This window comes from Tachyglossus aculeatus, chromosome X1 (assembly GCF_015852505.1).
Source record: "Tachyglossus aculeatus isolate mTacAcu1 chromosome X1, mTacAcu1.pri, whole genome shotgun sequence".
Classification (NCBI taxonomy): domain Eukaryota; kingdom Metazoa; phylum Chordata; class Mammalia; order Monotremata; family Tachyglossidae; genus Tachyglossus; species Tachyglossus aculeatus.
This window is the reverse complement of record NC_052101.1, coordinates 98,134,910-98,155,981: the sequence shown is the minus strand read 5'-3', so window position 1 is coordinate 98,155,981 and position 21,072 is coordinate 98,134,910. Positions and strand designations below refer to the sequence as shown.

Sequence of the window (21,072 nt, the reverse complement as noted above, 5' to 3'; positions counted from 1 at the left end):
GATAAAAAAAAAATCAGCTCCCTCCTCAGGAGGGAGTCATAACAACTGACCCTAGAGGAAACACACATGAATTGTCATTGTAAAAATGGATCTGTAAAGCTCCAGGCCCACGCATTACTATCTACTTTGAGTGGAATAGTTAGTTGATATTATTTTTAGATTCTTTCACTACCTACATTTGGAATTTCTTTCCAATGCAGTCATTACACAATATCTCCCTCGGGAATAAGGATTGGAAAAAGACAGCCAACTAGCACAGATGTTGGACAGCAGAACATTTGCGACATAATTTGGTATGATATTGGGACAGTGTTCTAGTTCTATAAATAACTCATTCTCTTTACCCTATTTAAAGAGGGCCAGGAATTCTGTACGCCCTATGAAACATACAAATGAAAAACTGAGATCAACAACAATGCCATAATTATTGGCCCTACCAATCTTTATCTTGGTCCAGTGGGAAGAGTAATGGTCTAGGATCTAGTCCAGACTGGGGCTATAACATCAGTGGTGAAGGGTTCTGACCAAAGAATCACCTAGGGTGTTCCCCAAGGTGGGCACATCCAGCAGGAATCTTGAAAAATAGCTGGCTAATGTTGGCTACAAAGACCACAGTGGCCACCAAGGCCAGCTGTTGGGGCATGGAGCTTAATATAAATATAATAATAATTAATAATTAATATAAATAAATAAATGAGAGTTATGTACATACGTGCAATGGGGCCTAGGAGGAAGGATGAATAAAGGGAGCAAGTCAGAGAGATGCAGAAGGGAGTGGGAGAAGAGGAAAGGAGGGCTTAGTCAGGAAAGACCTCTTGAACTATTGGGACTGAGACTCAGCAATAGTTCTCAGTAGGAAACTCCATCACCATCACTACTGGGTGAAATAATGCCCAATAATGAGTAGAGAACTCTCCAATTATTGTTGTTAGCTGATGGTTTTTTTTATCAACGAAGGCTGTTGCTAGAAAATTGTCACTGTTTCTAAGCCATTGTATTTATAAGGCTCCACAAAGCAGAAATCCCAAAGTGATTTTCCTAGATCATTGCTTGTGAGGAGGGCTGGTGGAAGTTTGATGCTCACCATATTCAGTGTGAACACTTTCTTCAAGGATATGGGTGTAAAGACTGAGTTTTCAGTGGCTGGTATTTTATGAGAAAAAGAAGGAAGGAGTGTTTCTTTTCCTTTCCCTTTTATGCTGAGCAAAAATATTCACCTTAGTGTACTTTTTCCACTGATATTTTCCACCTGGTTGAAAACATTGGTATATATTTGTTTTCTTTTACTTTTAAACCCAATTAAGCACAAGTTTATTTCTAGTTAAGCTCCCCTGTAGTCTGTAAGATCTTTGGGAGCAGGAAGTTTGTCTACTATTTTGTATTGTACTCTCCCAAATGCTTAGTACAGTGCTCTGCACACAGTAAGTGCTTCAAATGCCATAATTGATTGATTGAACAGGGCCAGTCAGGTTAAAAGCCAGAGAAGAAAGCCAAACATACACAATGCTGCTCATAATCCCTTGTGACTCATGTCCCTTTCCTGCCTACAAGTCCCACCTTTATGATAGTAACAGCATTTCCTCTACATTCCTGACTGGCCTGGTGCCTAGCACAAGGCCATGGAAATCTACTCAGGGTCTGAAAAGGACTGCTCTCAGTGCAGTGTCTTACATAATCCTACAGGTATTTAGGAAGAAACACCTGTCACCTGCAGGGTCACCCCAAGCCCAAAACCAAGCCAACAGATGCTATCTATCAATTAAGCGCAACATCTCTGTCCCAGTTTCGTCATCTGTAAAGTGGGGATTCAATACTTGTTCACCCTCCTACTTAGCCTGTGAGCCCTATGTGGAATCTGATTAACTTGTATCTACCCCAGCACTTAGAACAGTGCTTGAAACAGAATAGATCCTTAACAAATATTACAATAACAAAAGTAGTTATTACTAGTAATAATAATAATAATTGTATTTGTTAAGTGCTTACTATGTGTCATGCACTGTTCTAAGCACTGGGGGATACAAGGTGATCAGGTTGTCCCATGTGGGGCTCACAGTCTTAATCCCCATTTTACAGATGAGGTAACTGAGGCACAGAGAAGTTAAGTGGCTTGCCCAAGGTCACACAGCTGACAAGTGGAGGAGCCAGGATTCGAACCCATGACCTCTGACTCCCAAGGCCAGGCTCTTTCCACTGAGCCACACTGCTTCTCCTAGTAATTATCAGTAATAATAATAATAATAGCTGTCTCCCCTTTCAAAGTGTGCACTCTTTACAGGCAGGGAATAGGTAACAATAATTGGCAAATTCATTAAGCACCGTACTAAACACGGGGATAAACACAAGATAATTAGGTCAGACATGGTCCCTGCCCCCTCTGGGGCTCACAGGGTAAGTAGGAGGGAGAGCGGGTATCGAATCACTATTTTACAGATGAGGAAACTGAGGCCCAGATAAGTTAAGTGACTTGCCCAAAGTCACACAGCAGGTAAGGGGCAGAGCCGGGATTTGAAATCAGGTCCTCTAACCCCCAGGACCAAGCTCTTTCCACTAGGTTACACTGCCTCTCTAGGTCGCATGTTTCTGGTCAGTTACTCAAGCATTTAGTACAGTGCATTGCACCCAAAGGGAACTCAATACTATCCCATCACTACTACTCCTGTCCAAGCTCCATTTTCTTAAAAAGTGCTGTCTATGGGCATAATCCAGAATAGCCATGGAGCTGAAAGGGAACACATTTTCCTTTCCTACAGTCACCAGAGACCATGGTTCTCCGTAATGCAGTGGTCTCTGAGAGGTCTTGCCCTCACACAGAGCCAGGAGCCCTCATCCCCACCTGTCTCTTGATGAGACCTGACCCTATCACCACAATCCTATCAGTAGTGTACACTGATTTCCAAAGCTGGGTATTATGCATTCCCACAAATGTTTCTCATTAAATTCTGTTGTATTGTACCTCATCTCTCACTGTTATGATTTACAAGCAGCCTGGGGACTAGGTGGAGTTAGAGAAAGCAAGTGAATACATAACTCTTCTATTTCATTATGATTTGTTGTCTTTAAAAAAAAATCCACTGAGATTTTTTTCTCCCAGATTTTAAGCAGAGAAATTTCCAGCAAAAGTTAACTCCACCACTCATTAGACGTTATTGCTGTATGCAGAAATGTGCTCCAGGTGCAAAATATTGATTTGGATTTCAGTTAAGCAGGCTTGTAACTTAGCAAGAGAAAAAGAGATGCCTTGAGCATCCTCCACTGGGAATTGATGTGTTTGAACTGTGGAAGGTTTGAACCTACAATATCCAGTACATAACCCCTTCTCTCCAGATATCTTTAGATAGCTCTAGAGCATTGGTCTGCCATAGCTAGCAACAATTGGGAAATTGCTGAAGTTTGGATGATAACCTGAAAATCAGTCGAGGCAAAATAATATGATTTGGCTTTATTTGAGAAAACGGAGCACCTACATTTTTTGTGGCTGGTTATAAAACATTTGTGCAAAGTTTGAATCACATCAGCAAATATCCTAATCCTTAAAGTGAATAGGACTAATTACCTCTGAAAAACTAACTCATTATACGGAAAGGTTTTCATGCCAATCTGCAAGGAACTAGGGGAAGTGAGTGCTACTGAGCTATAAATAAACCAGTACCATTGCCTGTTTATTGAAACAACAAATCACCTATTTAAGGGATTAAGCTATGTACAAACTCTCTCTCACACTGCCTTCTGCTGCTGATGGCAAGTTCACTCTGGGCCTCTGAAAAGATATACTAATCCTAACAATCTCTTTTATAATAAATATTAACATTTGATATTCTAAAATTAACAAATAATTGGAATACTTTAAACAGTTTCAATTCATGTGAAAGTTTGTTTCTTTGCTCTAGCTGGTCTGAAATTATGATGCCTCTATTTTTTTCTTCCTTGTTTACCATCATTAATCTCAAGTTTCCCCACCCCTGCGTATTCCACCACTGTAAAAGAGCCATTTTCCTCCTCCCTGGGCCTAGTTTTGTCCAACTGTGCTTTCTGCATCTGTTTTTATTCTACTCAGTTGGTGGGAGTTGCAAATGTTTTCTACTCCTTCTGTAGATCTGTCCATTTTCTTTGTTGCCTTTAGCATTTCTAATTTAATTTCCTCATTTAGTTTTTCCTTCAAAGTCAATGGTGCATTTCTTTAAGCATACATTTCCAGGATATAATCTTTCTTGACCTTAATTTTATAACTGTGCCTACCTTCCCTGTACTGTCACATAAATCTTGACATCTAGCTTTAACAAATATACTACACTCCTCTGACAAGTTATCTACTCCTTTTTTTCAAATAAGCCCAAGCACTAATCATGCTGTGCCCAATTTGCATACTATTTCCCCCTTAACAATGATAAATTGCACAATTTCCTTATTATCTTTGAATTCATCATCATCATCATCATCAGTACTTACCCAGCACCTACTTCTGGTATTGCACCTTTCTAGGCAATGGGGGACATACAGTAGACTTCAGAGAGGTTGTACAGGCCTTAGAGAAATTTACAATCTAATGGAAGAGTTAAATTATTAAGCACACAATAGGAACAAGAGTAAAAGCATAGATACAACTGGAAAAAAAACTTGCTTACTGATAGAAAAGAAAGGAAAAATAAAAATATAAAATTTCATTGTGATATTACTTAGCTAGACAATTATTTTCAGCATATAATATAATTTTTTTTTCTCCTGAACATGGTGGTAAATCTGTTGTGACATATTTACTTGGGAATCCATGCTGGCAAAGACTCTCCAATTAGTATTCATTTACTATTCTAATCTAGAAGGTTCCCATTTGATTGTATATGTTTCCTTTTATCATGACTTTAACAAATCCACAGTTGTCTGCTATCTTGCTGACTGAAATCAATCTACCAATGTTATTTATGTAGTACTTAGTCCATGAAGAGCACTGTACTAAGGACTTGAAAGACTACAATAGAGTGAATAGCCCTGATCCCTGCCTTCAAGGAATTCATAACCTAGTGAAAGTAAATTGCTCAAATGCTGTAAATTGCTTAAGTGTGCTGCTCTCATTTGGGCTTCTTTTTGGTTCTTATATTCCTTTTTGCTATAACAAACAAATTCAAAATGATTGTATCCTTCAAACGTTAACAGATATTTCCAAATGCAGGATATCTTGGGACTTGACTCTGGCCATGATTTTTATCAATTTTATCAATGTTTTGTTTTTTTGTCTGTCTCCCCCTTCTAGACGGTGAGCCCGCTGTTGGGTAGGGCTTATCTCTATATATTGCCAACTTGTATTTCCCAAGCGCTTAGTACAGTGCTCTGCACACAGTAAGTGCTCAATAAATACGATTGAATGAATGAATCAATTTAATGTAATTGACATTCTCCCAGAATTCTTTTGTTTTCTTGACCAAATTTTTATCATGCTCTCTCATACAGCTTGACCATGGTAGTTTCCCATTAAGTGCAATCATACCAGATTGTTCACATTAATTTCCATATATCCTTATTTCTTATTCCAAGTGCTATTTGATCTTTAAGGAAAATGCTATAAGAGTTCTAAAAATTTAGCCTGGACTCCAATGCTTTAGCACTTTTAGTTACTAAAGTTTCATCTTCTGCCTGATAGTGCCCACAAAAGTAGACTCCTTCCCTGTTCATATCCTTTGGTAAACAGTAGCCATGAATCTTGGAATATCTTGCTTAGAGTTATTTTTCAGAATCTGATTGATTAAAGCTATTAAAAAGTGAACTAAAATGTAAGCTCCTTGAGAACAGGAATCATGCCTTTTGTACTGTACACTCCCAAATGCATAGTACAGTGTTATGCACCCAGTACGCACTCAATAAATACCACTCATGGATTGAACTTCTTTCCCTGCATATTTAGGAATATAGCAACAAATGGAGCTTCCACTTTTATATTTAGACCACTCCTTCTCAGGAACAAGTCAAACTTCTGCACAAAGCACTCCCAGCCATGAGTAGCATTCACTGTCATTCTTAAATTGCTAAATGCATTTAGCTATTCTGCATCTAAGCATACATCTTCCCTCACCAGACTGCGTTCCATTTTCAGTTCAGTGCCAGTATCGTGTTCTGTGTTTTCACTGGTAACAAAACCAGAGAGCGGTTTTTGAAACAACAAAACTTATTTCTAAGATTAAACGACGTATAAGCGTCTCTCTCGTACTCTTTTCTCCTGCTACTACCTGTGGACTCTGCAAGCACTTCCTGTACCTCTTAAACTATTCTAAGAGGTGGGATTTGTTCCAAACTTTGAGAGAGAGTTACAGCTCCAGGGCAACTGCTGCTGTCATTTTTGAGTCAGCAAGACTAGTGCTGCACCTTGACTGATCCACAACACCCAAGTGGAGTTATAGGTAGGGGTGAAGGAGAGTGTCATAAGGGCCTGGGATGGCAGGTTAGGATGTTAAGATGGCTACTTCAAGCCAGATAATAATAATAATGATAGTAATAATAATGATAATAACTGTGGTGTCTGTTAAGCACTTACTATGTGCCAGGCACTGTACTAAGCACTGGGGTGATTACAAGATGGGAATGCAGATCGCATAAATGGGCCTCTGGGCCTAAGAAGCAACCAGAGGTAGGGATGCTACTCACGGGTACATGTATAGGACTACAGTTTGCTGAGCTGACTGGTGATTGTTGTCTTGGGCCAGTAACTTCATCATTATTGACAGTGTAGCTACATTTTATGATCCCCTGGGGGACCGATCAAATGAAAAACAATTTCCTTCAGTCTAAGCAGCAGGAGCCAGCAATGCATTCACCCCTTGATTCTTTCAACATAATAATGGCATTTATTAAGCGCTTACTATCTGCAAAGCACTGTTCTAAGCATTGGGGAGGTTACAAGGTGATCGATCAGGTTGTCCCACGGGGGGCTTACAGTCTTAATTCCCATTTTAGATATGAGGTAACTGAGGCACGGAGAAGTTAAGTGACTTGCCCAAAGTCACACAGCTGACAATTGGAGGAGTCGGGATTTGAACCCATGACCTCTGACTCCACAGCCCGTGCTCTTTCCACTGAGCCACGCTGCTTCTCCAATTCAACATAGTTTAATTGCCTGTTGTTAAAAATCTGGTTTACTAAAATTTAAGAAGACCTAAACCATGGGAGAAAGTAAGCTTCTGACCCGCCCATCATTATCAAAGACGATTTTGTCAGCTAGACACAATAGGTTATCAATGTTGTGAAGAGATGGGGAAGAGACGTAAGAAGGGTGAGAAAATGTGGATGATGGAGTGCTAAATGCCTATAACCACCATTTCTGCAGCCTCAGGGAGAGTCTTTGATCTAGGCTCCCTAGCATAGGAACCAAGGATCTGGGAAAGTAGATGTGGAATTTATGTGCATACTAGTTACTCTGTCAACAGCCCCAGGGGAGAAAGAAAACTTTTGTCCCGCCCTCTCCCCTTCTCCCTCTCCTGCCAGGGAGCTGACCTCTGATCTCTCATTCATTCATTCATGCATTCATTCAATCGTATTTATTGAGAGCTTACTGTGTGCAGAGCACTGTACTAAGCTTTTGGGAAGGACAATTGGGCAACATATAGAGACGGTCCCTACCCAACAACGGGCTCACAGTCTAGAAGGGGGAGACAGACAAAAAAACCCCAAAGAAAACCAAGTAGACAGGTGTCAATACCAATGGAATAAATAGAATTATAGCTATTAATTAATCATTAATTTAATCATTTTATCATTAATAAAATAGAGTAATAAATATGTACAAATATACACAAGTGCTGTGGTGAGGGGAAGGGAGAAGGGTGGGGGGGTGATGTGGAGGTGAAGAGGAGGGGAGGAAAAACAGGGGATCAGTCTGGGAAGGCCTCCAGGAGGAGGTGAGCTCTCAGTAGGGCTTTGAAGGGAGGAAGAGAGCTAGTTTGGCAGATGTGTGGAGGGAGGGTATTCAGCGTGACTCAGTGGAAAGAGCACGGGCTTTGGAGTCAGAGGTCATGGGTTCAAATACCGACTCCACCAAATGTCAGCTGTGTTACTATGGGCAAGACACTTAACTTCTCTGTGCCTCAGTTACCTCATCTGTAAAATGGGGATGAAGACTGTGAGCCCCTCATGGGACAACCTGATCATGTTGTATCCTCCCTAGTGCTTAGAACAGTGCTTTGCTCATAGGAAGCGCTTAATAAATGCCATTAGTATTATTATTATTAATCCAGACCAGAGGTAGGACATGGGTCAGGGGTCGTGGAGGGACAGGCGAGAATGAGGCACAGTGAGGAGGTTAGCTGCAGAGGAGCACAGTATGCAGGCTGGCTGTAAAAGTAGAGAAGGGAGGTGAGGTAGGAGAGGGCGTGGTGATGGAGAACTTTGAAGTGGAGAGCGAGGAGTTTTTCCATTGCTGGGGCTGGGTTCCAGTAAGTGATGTTGGCCATGGGGACAGGTCAGAATGAATGTGCACTGTGCACATATCCACCATGCAACCTACCATAAGGTCAGAAGTTGCCTGAGAGTCTATTAGCCACTGTGATGGTTTGGAGCTAGCAATCCAGAGGGCTACCCTTCATATTTTGTAGACAAAGGCAGAGCTAGGCTTCCTTGGAGATGGCTTGTGAGGTATTAAGCAAGCAAATGGAATTACTTCATTTTCTGCCATTTAAAACATTTCTTAAGTTTCCATTTATAAGCAATTGTCATATAGGTCAGTAGGTCTCATAGAGCCTTAACTTTCTTTGGACAATATAGGCATTTGGAAAGAATTTTAGAAATAGGATGCATCCAATTCAAAAAGCATTATTCTTTGGGGTATCCCTGCCCAAAGCACCAGAGGCCAAGAGTGACTATTTCCCAAGTTGAACTGCAGAGTAAATGAGAGGCCCATGGCCTTGTGTGTGCAGACAAGCACACAGGTACAGAAGTCTCTGAGCAGATTACTGGAACAGGTCTCTGCAAGTTACAGGGATATAGCCATGCTTGGATGATCTTTACTGTCTCAAAATTAGCTCCTACCCAATTGGCTGGTTTTGGGACAGGATGACTTTGACATCTGTCTACATGTTTTGCTTTGTTGTCTGTCTCCCCCTTCTATCAATCAATCAATCAATTGTATTTATTGAGCACGTACTGTGTGCAGAGCACTGTACTAAGCACTTGGGAAGTACAAGTTCACAACATATAGAGACGGTCCCTACCCAACAGTGGGCTCACAGTCTAGAAGGGGGAGACAGAGAACAAAACAAAACATTTTAACAACATAAAATTATTAGAATAAATATGTACAAATAAAATAAATAAATAAATAGAGTAATAATCATATTGCTTGAGCACTTGTTGTGTGCAAAACTCTTTACTAGGCTCTTGGGAGACTACAATGTAACAAGCCTCATTATCCTTTATTAAATGCTAATATCTTTATTAAGTTACTTCTGATTCTATTAGAATGTTCCTATATGCCAATTCATTTTGTTAAGGGCTTACTATGTGTCAAACACTTTTCTAAGTCCTGAGGTGGATACAAGTTAATTAGCTTGGACACAGCTCACAGTCTAGAAGGGGTAGACAGAGAACAAAACCAAACATATTAACAAAATAAAATAAATAGAATAGATATGTACAAGTAAAATAAATGAATAAATAGAGTAATAAATAGGTACAAACATATATACATATATACAGGTGCTGTGGGGAAGGGAAGGAGGTAAGACAGGGGAGATGGAGAGGGGGACGAGGGGAAGAGGAAGGAGGGGGCTCATTCTGGGAAGGCCTCCTGGAGGAGGTGAGCTCTCAGTAGGGCCTTGAAGGGAGGAAGAGAGCTAGCTTGGCGGATGGGCAGAAGGAGGGCATCCCAGGCCAGGGGGATGACATGGGCCAGGTGTCGACAGCAGGACAGGCAAGAACGAGGCACGGTGAGGAGATTAGCAGCAGAGGAGCTGAGGGTGCGGGCTGGGCTGTAGAAGGAGAGAAGGGAGGTGAGGTAGGAGGGGGTGTGGTGATGGAGAGCCTTGAAGCCCAGGGTGAGGAGTTTCTGCCTGATGCGCAGATTGATTGGTAGCCACTGGAGATTTTTGAGGAGGGGAGTAATATGCCCAGAGCTTTTCTGGACAAAGACATTACGGGCAGCAGCATGAAGTATGGATTGAAGTGGGGAGAGACACGAGGATGGGAGATCAGAGAGAAGGCTGATGCAGTAGTCCAGACGGGATAGGATGAGAGCTTGAACGAGCAGGGTAGCGGTTTGGATGGAGAGGAAAGGGCCGATCTTGGCAATGTTGCGGAGCTGAAACTGGCAGGTTTTGGTGACGGCTTGGATGTGAGGGGTGAATGAGAGAGTGGAGTCAAGGATGACACCAAGGTTGCGGGCTTGTGAGACGGGAAGGATGGTAGTGCTGTCAACAGTGATGGGAAAGTCAGGGAGAAGACAGGGTTTGGGAGGGAAGACAAGGAGTTCAGTCTCGGACATGTTGAGTTTTAGGTGGCAGGCAGACATCTAGATGGAGATGTCCTGAAGGCAGGAGGAGATGCGAGCCTGGAGGGAGGGGGAGAGAGCAGGGGCAGAGATGTAGATTTGGGTGTCATCAGCGTAGGGATGATAGTTGAAGCTGAGGGACTGAATGAGGTCACCAAGGGAGTGAGTATAGATCGAGAACAGAAGGGGACCAAGAACTGAACCTTGGAGAACCCCCACAGTAAGGGGATGGGACAGGGAGGAGGAGCCTGCAAAAGAGACTGAGAATAAACGACTGGAGAGATAAGAGGAGAACCAGGAGAGGACGGAGTCTGTGAAGCCAAGGTTGGATAGCGTGTTGAGGAGAAGGGGGTGGGCCACAGTGTTGAAGGCAGCTGAGAGGTTGAGGAGGATTAGGATAGAGTATGAGCCATTGGATTTGGCAAGCAGGAGGTCATTGGTGACCTTTGAGAGGGCAGTTTCTGTGGAATGTAGGGGACGGAAGCCAGACTGGAGGGGGTCGAGGAGCGAGTTGGTGTTGACTAGACTGTGAGCCCATTGTTGGGTAGGGACCATCTCTATATGTTGCCGACTTGGACTTCCCAAGTGCTTAATACAGTGCTCTGCACACAGTAAGGGCTCAATAAATACAATTGAATGAATGAATGAATGATATAGGTCCTCCATTAGGGTTGGACCAGGCCCTAGATATTCAGCCAATACAGGATTCCAACATAAGCTTCTATGGATAAGCAGTGTACACAGATATTTTTGTTTTCAGTCCCTGACATAATTGTGCTTCACATGCTATCAGATGCCCTGAATTTTACTCCACATAAGCATAAGAACAATTTGAGGGATTTTATTTTCTTAGGAAAAACTACAGAGTTGCCTTTGTATAAATGTTCATTCCAAGTTATCATTTTTCAGGAATAGTTCCTTTTAAGTAATTCTATTCTTGGCCCCTGTGAGATACTTCACATTCTTTCATTAGAGACAGTTGCCGTTTGATAAACCTACAGTTTATGGACTAGAATATCTCATTTTAAACATTATTTCTGGATGAGTTTTCCAATAAACAATATCATCATTTTCTCCATGGCTCTACTTTGATATCCATGTAGCTGTTGCCTTACTGAAACTTGGATACTGTCAGCTTCTGGATAGTATGCATGCACCAAATAAATTATTTATTATTTTGAGAGTCCTGCCAGTGAACTGGTTGAATGTGCTACATGATTGTCAAAATATTGTTTCTTTCCTTTTAGAGACATTTGCTTTTTTCCTTCAATCACAATCCTTACCACGGAAATCATCAATACAGCATTTGTACCAGAGATTATGGAAAACACCACAATTCACATGTTTAAATCCCAGGAGTTTCTGATCCCAGAAAATAGGCTTGTATTGAACACTCATGCAACATCATCATCATCATCATCATCGTCCCCATCATCAACACTATTTAAGGGACTGTTCATTCATTCATTCAGTCATATTTATTGAGCACTTAATGTGTGCAGAGCACTGTACTAAGCACTTGGAAAGTACGATACAGCAATGAAGAGAGACAATCCCTGCCCACAATGGGCTTACATATGTAGAGTTGTGTGCTGAGTATTTATGGAATATCAGAAGTATGAAATATGAACCCTACTTTTGAGGGTAGTATATCCCAATGCATCTTAATTTTCATCAGTGGCTTGGCTTTATAAAGTTTTTTTCTTGCAATTGTATTTACTATGAGTTCTTACTGTGTGCAGAGCACTATAGTAAGAGTTCGAGAGAGTGCAATACAACAGAGTTAATAATAATAATAATTATAGTATTTGTTAAGTATTTACTATGTGCCAAGCACTGTTCTAAGCACTGGAGTAGATACAGGGTAATCAGGTTGTCCCACATGGGGCTCACACTCTTAATCCTCATTTTATAGATGAGATAACTGAGACACAGAAAAATTAAGCGACTTGCCCAAGGTCACACAGCGACAAGTGGTGGAGCTGGGATTAGAACCCACGTCCACGGACTCCCAAGCCCATGCTGTTTCCACTAGACCATGCTGCTTCTCGTGGTAGAATTTGTAGACATGTTTCCGGCTCACAGTGAGCTTACAGTCTAGAGAGGAGAAAGACATTAACATAAATCAGTGCTGTGGGGCAGAAGGAGGGTGCAAATCCAAGTGCAAGGGTGATGCTGAAGGTAGTGGGAGAAAAGGAAATGAGGGCTTAGTCGGGTAAGGCCTCTTGAAGGAGATGTGCTTTTAATAAGACTTTGAACCTGGGGAGAATGGTGGTCTGTTGGGTGTGGAGAGGGAGGCAGTTCTAGGCCAGAGGCAGGATGTGACGGAGGGGTTGGTGGTGAGATAGACAAGACTGAAGCACAGTGAGTAAGTTGGCATGAGAAGCAGTGTGGCTCAATGGAAAGAGCCCGGGCTTTGGAGTCAGAGGTCATGGGTTCAAATCCCGGCTCCGCCACTTGTCAGCTGTGTGACTTTGGGCAAGTCACTTCACTTCTCTGGGCCTCAGTTCCCTCATCTGTAAAATGGGAATGAAGACTGTGAGCCCCCTGTGGGACAATCTGATCACCTTGTATCTCCCCCAGTGCTTAGAACAGTGCTTTGCACATAGTAAGCGCTTAATAAATGCCATCATTATTATTAGAAAGTTGTAGTAGCAAATTTGGGAGGTAAAGTAGGAGGAGACAAGGCAATTGAGTGCTTTCAAGTATATGTCAAGGAGTTTCTTTTTGACAGAGAGGTGGTTGGGCAACCAGTGGGGTTCTGGTGGAGTGGGGAAAAATGGACTGAACATTTTTGTAGAAAAATGATCCGGGCAACAGAGTGAAGTATGGACTGAAGTGGGAGGAGACAGGAGGCCGGGAGATCAGCAAGGAGGCTGATGCAATAATCAAGGCAGGATAAGAGAAGTCCCTGGATTAACATGATAACAGTTTGGATGGAAAGGAAAGGGAAGATTTTTAACAATGTTGTGAAGGTTGCACTGACAAGACTTGGTGACAGATTGAATATTTGGATTGAATGAGAAAGATGAGTGGAGGATAATGCCAAGGTTATGGGTTTGTGAGGCAGGAAGGATGGTGGTACTGTAATGGGAAAGTCAGGTACTTCCAACATAATCATGTTGGACACAGTTCCTGCTCCACATAAGGCTCACATTCTAAGTAGATGGGAGAACAGGTACTGAATCCCCAATTTTACAGATGAGGAAACTGAGGCCCAGAAGTTAAATGACTTGCCCAAGGTCACATAGCAGACACCTATTTTGAACCCAGGTCCTCTGACTCCCAGGCCCATGATCTTTCCACTAAGCCATGCTGCTTTGAAACTTTAAACAAATGGCAAAGCATGCATCCGTTTGTAATTATAACTCTGCTTTAATCATGCATTTTCAATCATTCTAAAAATAATGAGCTGACGATTGATTTGAAGATTCAGTTTTTATGACAGGTTTTAACGGACTCTTCCCCTGCCTGGTTTCAATATTCACTTGCTGATTTCCAATAACAGTGATGGTGGCAATGGGAATTAATCCCCCTCTATTCCCTTAAGAAACCCATCCTCTTATTCCAGGGTTCCTGGTAGATGGTTATTGATGATTGAGCCTTCTCACACCCTCTGAACCATGCAGGCCACCAAGATTTCTCAAAAGGATCAATAAAGTAACCAACTCTGTGGAAACTGTTTTAAAGGAAAACACCTCTTTTTTTTTTTTTTCCAGATGTCCCTGAGCCAACAACAACTGGGAAAAGGTGTACCTTGTTTGGGATGCAAGGGGATATGTGCAGGCTTTGAACCACATTCATGGAGGTAACCAAACCAATCACAGCTGGAAGGCCTCTGGCCTTAGGTTGTTCGCTACATCAGCCTAACTCGTTTGATACACTCAAAAAGAGTGCCTTAATATGGACTATACCAAATACAAGCTGAGTGCACTTCAGCTTTTTGAAAATGTATCTCATGAAATATAAGGTCTTGCCCTGTTGAAACATGTTTTGGAATGTGATGACATAGGAAGAATGAAGTGGGCTCATCATGATCCTCCCAGATTGTCTAGCTTGCTCCCAGGGAATCATTTTAATCTGAGGAGATCTTTCTGATGGCTACTTGGCATCCAGCACTCTGTGGGTGCTTACTAAACATGAGTAATGAGTCCCATATGTTCCATAATTTGTAGCATAAAACGCAGAGGGACAACTGCTGTCTAGTGTCTCCAAAATCTCAGTCCTTTTGGTATCTGACTTTAAAGATCTTTGAAGCGAGAGCTTCCTTAGATGGAGAGAACTCTTGGCGAGATGGTCGATTCCTGATCCAAGAGTTGGAAACAGGAAACCTTCACTTTCCATCAGTGGGTGAACTCACCGGTGATTTGGAAGCCAGCTACTGAGGTATCACTGCATAACCTCAACCCACCTCGTGTGTGGGGCAAGTGTGCCAATTGGTGGCCACTCAGCGGAGCACACCTGCTTCCAGTCCGAGTGCCAGGGGTTGCTGCTTTTTCTGCGGCTACAGTGGTTTGCACTTCCTCTCTTTTGCTTCTGCTCTCCATGGCCTTTCCATGGCCCCTACCAATCTCCTCTGCCTTCAGTGTGGCACATGGGATCTCTGAGCAGTGGTCCCACGTGATCCTGGTGACACCATGGACCCCAAGATCTGCAGGAGCAGCAATCACCCCTGGTGGTAGCCAAAACCAGCCCAGCAAGGCAATAAAGTTGGAAATGCCTTCAGATGAGAAGCAGCATGGTCTAGTGGATACAGCATGGGCCTGGCAGTCGGAAGGACCTGGGTTCTAATCCTGGCTCTGCCACTTGTCTGTTGTGTGACCTTGGGCAAGTCACTTCACTTCTCTGTGCCTCAGTTACCCCATCTGGAAAATGGGGCTTAAGACAGTGAGCCCCAGGTGGGACGTGGACTACGTCTATCCTGACTAGCTTGAATCTACTCCAGCTTTTGGTACTATGCCCCGCACATAGTAAGCACATAGTAAGTGCTTAACAAATACCATACACACATACACACACACACACGCACACACACACACACAAATGTCAGGTGAAAGGTACATCAGCTGATTCTACAACACCCTGCTAATCAGACATCCTAACAGGAGAGGAAGACCACACTTACAGTTCTGTAGGAGGCCCAGAAGGACTGTTCATTTCCTTAATTCTCTGGGACTGTCAGAGCCTGGCTAGTGCTTTGCACATATGAAGCGCTTAACAAATGTCATCAGTATTATTGAGTTGTGCCGTCTCTTAACAGAAAAACAAAATTGCATTTCTCTTACTCCGGATGGGATTTCTAAAATACTTATAAGTTTAGTCTTACTTTAAACTAATTTCAAAATTAAACCCATGCGTTTTCCAAAACTACAGATTGCAGTACTTATGCCTGTGTGTTGAGTGTGAATGACTGACTCTTGTATTTAGCAAACATTAATTCTTTCCATAGCAACTCCCACATCCCGGAGGGAGGTCACGGACATCACGCCCAAAGGCCAAAAACATATACTTATATAAGAGTTTCAAAGAAAGTAAAATGCAATAAAAGTCCAATTGAACTAAATTTAAAATGTTGATTTTCTTTCTTTTCATGACACATGGCAAAAAACAAAGGTGGCGTGAGGAATCTGGCTTAAGTAAATGGATTCACTTTTCATGAAATCAGAGGGCTGATTTCCGTTGCACCCCTTTATTTATTTCTGCTTGGAAAATACAGCACAGGGGGGTTTGTGCTATGATCAGTCTTACGGTGTTATCATGAGTTTCAGTACACCATTTGCCTAGTTCCCAAACCAGTACTGCTTGTGACAGAAATCATTCATATTTCATATTTCAGAACTATTTATGCCATTTGTGTTTTGGGGGGTTTGGGGGTTTTTTTAGGAAATGTTGCATAAGCAATGAGCATTCCTTTGGCACTAAAATATTTCCCTTCTTTATTTTTCATAAAGGGGTGGAGAGTAGGACCAACCTTGCCTCATGGGTGAGTGCCCTGGGTCCTCTGTTTTAAGAGGAACATAACAGCAATATGATTCACCACCTAAATGGTAGACATGAGGGGCAAGGCTGGAGCCAATGGGGTGGAGCTAGGTTGATGTTGTGCCACCTTCCCTTGGAATTCAAAGCTACTGGACTATGGAGGGCCTCTGGGACAGGGTGAACATAATTTTTAGGGGAATTGTAGTGGAGAGGTTCCTCCTAACCCCTAGAGAAGTTGATGCCTCTTCAGACTCTGCTTTGTTTACCCCCATATTATCTGAAGAAGGGTGTGTGTGTGTGTGTGTGTGTGTGTGTGTGTGTGTGTGTGTGTGTGTGTGTGTGTAAAATATGAAAGCAGTAATCATTGCTCATTCCCTCCCCTTGCATTGCTAGCACACACCTAGATCATGAGTAGTGATCTGGAGACAAGTGAAGGGGAAAAGGGAATAGGGTAGAGACCTGTTATGAATCAGCTTGAGTAAAGGAGAGCTCTTCAGAATTAATCAATCAGTTAATGATATTTTTGAGGGCATGCTGCATGCAAAGAACTGTACTAAGCACTTGGGAGACTGCAACAAAGTTGATATACATGTTTCCTGTCCACAAGGTGCTTACAGTCTAGGAGGTAGACAGACATTAACATAAATAAATTACAGATATGTGAATAAGTGCTGTGAGACCCAAGATAGGGTGAATATCAAGTGCTTAAATGGTACAGATCCAAGTGCACAGGTGAAGGAAAGGGGAGTAGAGGAGATGAGGGCTTACTCAGGGACAGCCTCTTGGAGGAAATGTGATCTGAATAAGTCTTTGAAGATGGGAAGGGTGGTTCAGAAGATGAGGTGGACATTTTGAGATAGTGAATAGGGGTAAGTCAAAAAGGAGATTCATTCATTCAGTCAGTCATATTTATTGAATGCTTACTATGTGCAGAGCACTCTACTAAGCTCTAGGGAGAGTACAGTACAACAATAAGTAGAAACATTCCCTGTCCACAATTAGCTTACAGTCTAGAGGGGGAGATAGACATTAATAGAAATAAATAAATAAATTACAGATAGGTACATAAGTGCTGTGGTGCTGGAAGGGAGGATGAATAAAGGGAGCAAGTCAGGGGGCAACACCGAAGGGAGTGGGAGAAGAAGAAAGGAGGGCATTGAAGGCCTTTTGGGGAAGATGTGCCTTCAATAAGGCTTTGAAAGGAGGGAGAGTAATTATCTGTAGGATTTGAGGAAGGAGGGCATACCAGGCCAGAGGTAGGATGTGGGTGAGGAGTCGGCGCCCAGATAGAGGGGATCGAGGAACAGTAAGAAGGTTAGCATTAGACGAACAAAGTATGTGGGCTGGATTATAAAAGAAGAATAGTGAGGTGAGGTAGAAGCGGGTAAGGGGATTGAGTGCTCTGAAGCCAAGGGTGACGAGGTTTTGTTTGGTATGGGCAACCACTGGAAACTCCTGAGTGGGGAAACGTGTCCTCATCGTTTCTGTAGAAAAATGATCTGGGCAGCAGAGTGAATTATGGACTGGAATCAGGAGAGAGAGGAGGCAGGGAGGTCAGCGAGGAGACTGATACAGTAATCAAGGCGGGGTAGGTTAAGTGATTGTATTAACATGGTCGCAGTTTGGATGGAGAGGAAAGGGCAAATTGTACCAATGCTGTGAAGTTGGAACCGACAGGATTTAGTGATGGATTGAATATGTGGTTTTAATGAGAGAGAGGAATCAAGGATAACACCAAGGTTATGGGCTTGTGAGACAGGAAGGATGGTGGTGCGGTCTACAGAGATGGGAAAGTCAGGAGAGGACAGAGTTTGGATGGGAAGATAAAGAGTTCTGTTTTGGACATGTTAGGCTTGAAGTGATGGGAGGACAGCCTAGTAGAGATGTCTTGAAGGCAGGAAGAAATGCAAGACTGCAGAGAGGGAGAGAGTTCAGGACTGGAGATATAAATTTGGTCTTCATCCGCACAGAGGTGGTAGTTGAAGTCATGGGAGCGAATGTGTTCTCCAAGAGAGTGGGAGTAGATGGAGAACAGAGGGGGACCCAAAACTGAACCTTGAGGGACCCCCACAGTTAGGGGGTGAGAGGCAAGAGTAGGAGCCTGCGAAAGAGACTGAGACTGAACGGCAAGAAAAATGAGGAGAACCAGGAGAGGACAGTGTCAGTGAAGTCAGGGTGGATAATGTTTCTAGGAGAAGGGGGTGGTCGCAAAGCAGCTTAGAGAAAAAGGAAGGTTAGGGTGGAGTAGACGCCATTGGATTTGGCAAGAAGGAGATTATTGGTGACCTCTGAGAGGGCGGTTTCCGTGCAGTGAAGGGGACAGAAGCCAGATTGAAGAGGGTCAAGGAGAAAATTAAAGGAGAAGAATTTGTTGGAAAGGAAAACAAGAGCTTAAAGAAAGACATTCTGACCCAGAGTGTCTCTTGAGGACACACCTTCTGAGACAGAGCCACACGTGACCCCCATGCTAAAATGATTTAGCTACCCTTGTGTAACTCCAAGAAATTTTGAAATAGAAACTGTCACATCAAACCACATTTTGAAGACAATGGTGAAGGGCAAATCACCAGACTGTAGCAGCCTGAACAGTCATATCGTGTATTTAAAAAATGGATAAAGCCCAACTCAATTCCCTCTAGATTGAGCTGTCCTGCCTAACATTACAGCTGTAATTGGCCAAGATAGCATCAACTTTAGTCCTGCAGGGTGTGTCAGATACACTGGGGGAGATTTTCTTCAAGTTATAATTGCAGAGCCCAGAATGCAGAGAAAGAGGAGGCCAAGCAGAAAAGCCAACTCATGTGTCTGTCTTTTCAGACTGGAATATGAAGAGCTTTCTGTCAATTTGGCCCATTTCCAAAAGAGGCCAACTGATAGAAAGGATAATTAGAGAAGCAGAGTGGCTCAGTGGAAAGAGCACGGGCTTTGGAGTCAGAGGTCATGGGTTCAAATCCCGGCCCCGCCACTTGTCAGCTGTGTGACTTTGGCAAGTCACTTCACTTCTCTGGGGCTCAGTTCCCTCATCTGGAAAATGGGGATAAAGACTGTGAGCCCCCCGTGGGACAACCTGATCACCTTGTAACCTCCTCAGCGCTTAGAACAGTGCTTTGCACATAGTAAGTGCTTAATAAATGCTATCATTATTATTATTATTACTACTATTATTATTATTATTCCCTAAACAGAGGAAAACAAAATGCCAAAGTGAAGTAACATGGGATTCTATAACCTCTCATCACAGAACTATTTATCTTCCCATCCAAACTCTATCCTCTCCTGACTTTCCCATGGTATGTAGACCGCACCACCATGCAGAATGCAGAACAGAACATATTTTGTTCACAAGCATTATTTTATTATCTGAATTTTTTAAAAGTATATGCCTAACATTTCATGAACCAATGCTTATTCCCACATCAAGCAGGTAGAGGAAATTTGTGATAAGGACAGACACAGTAATAAAAGATCTAACAGCAATTATTCATACCTCAAAAACGTCTAAGTTTTCAAATCTCCACTGTAGATAGACTTATATCGATCATCAAATTCCAATAACGCTTCTTAATGGTACTCTTCAGTATCACCATCATAGCTTCAGCAAATTTGCAGGGTTATGACTGAATTTAGCTAGGCTCAGTTTCCTGAAGTGGTTATTTTAATCCCCACTGGAGATGAAGAACATTTTTTTCTTGCCTCTGGAAACTAGACCATAATTATATTTACAGTACAGTATTGTTCAGGAGAAATTCAAGCAAAAGCTAAACTCTGGATTTTATGTGCACAAGACAGTCTGCCCATTTAATGAATGGCCATTTTAATGCAGAGATAAGCCCAGTGAATACTTTATATTAACATAGCTCTTTATAAATGTTTAATCATCTATACAACATCCCAATAATATGGAGAAGCAGCGTGGCTCAGTGTAAAGAGCATGGACTTTGGAGTCAGAGGTCATGGGTTCAAATCCCAGCTCTGCCAATTGTCAGCTGTGTGACTTTGGGCAAGTCACTTCACTTCTCTGTGCCCTCAGTTACCTCATCTGAAAAATGGGGATGAAGACTGTGAAGCCCACTGTGAGACAACCTGATCACCTTGTAACCTCCCTAGTGCTTAGAACAGTGCTTTGCATATAGTAAGTGCTTAATAAATGCCATTATTACTATTAGTAGTAGTAATATAACTACCCAAATTAAGAATCAAGAAATAGCTAAGGTATTTCTCTCATCTGGCAGTACTGATGATGAGGGAAAAACTGTCAACTCAAAGAGTTTACAATTGAATGGGCAATACAGAACTGAGGTGTAGTACATAAATTCAGTATAGCCATATATTGCATGTACTTTCCAAGTGCTTAGTACGGTGCTCTGCACACAGTAAGCACTCAATAAATACGATTGAATGAATGAATGAATTGCATGGGCAATTGTGATGGCAGGGAAATAACTATTGCATTCAATCAATCAATAGTGTTTTTTGAGCACTTACTGTGTTCAGAGAACTAAGGCATGGGAGAGTACAATAGAATGGTAGACATGTTATTATTATTAATAATATTTTAAGCACTTACTATGCATCAAGCACTGTTCTAAGCACTGAGGTAGACACAAGGTAATCAGGTTGGTCACAGT

General features: G+C 42.3%; 1 protein-coding gene across 1 annotated transcript in view; it reads left to right on the top strand.

Moving 5' to 3' along the window:
• Nucleotides 1-21,072, top strand: part of LMCD1 (LIM and cysteine rich domains 1) — a 92,252-nt gene that overhangs the window by 32,090 nt on the left and 39,090 nt on the right. Inside the window, exon 2 of the mRNA XM_038740178.1 lies at nt 14,185-14,273. Within this exon, the coding sequence (XP_038596106.1) occupies nt 14,185-14,273 (89 nt within the window). The remainder of the gene's footprint in view (nt 1-14,184; nt 14,274-21,072) is intronic.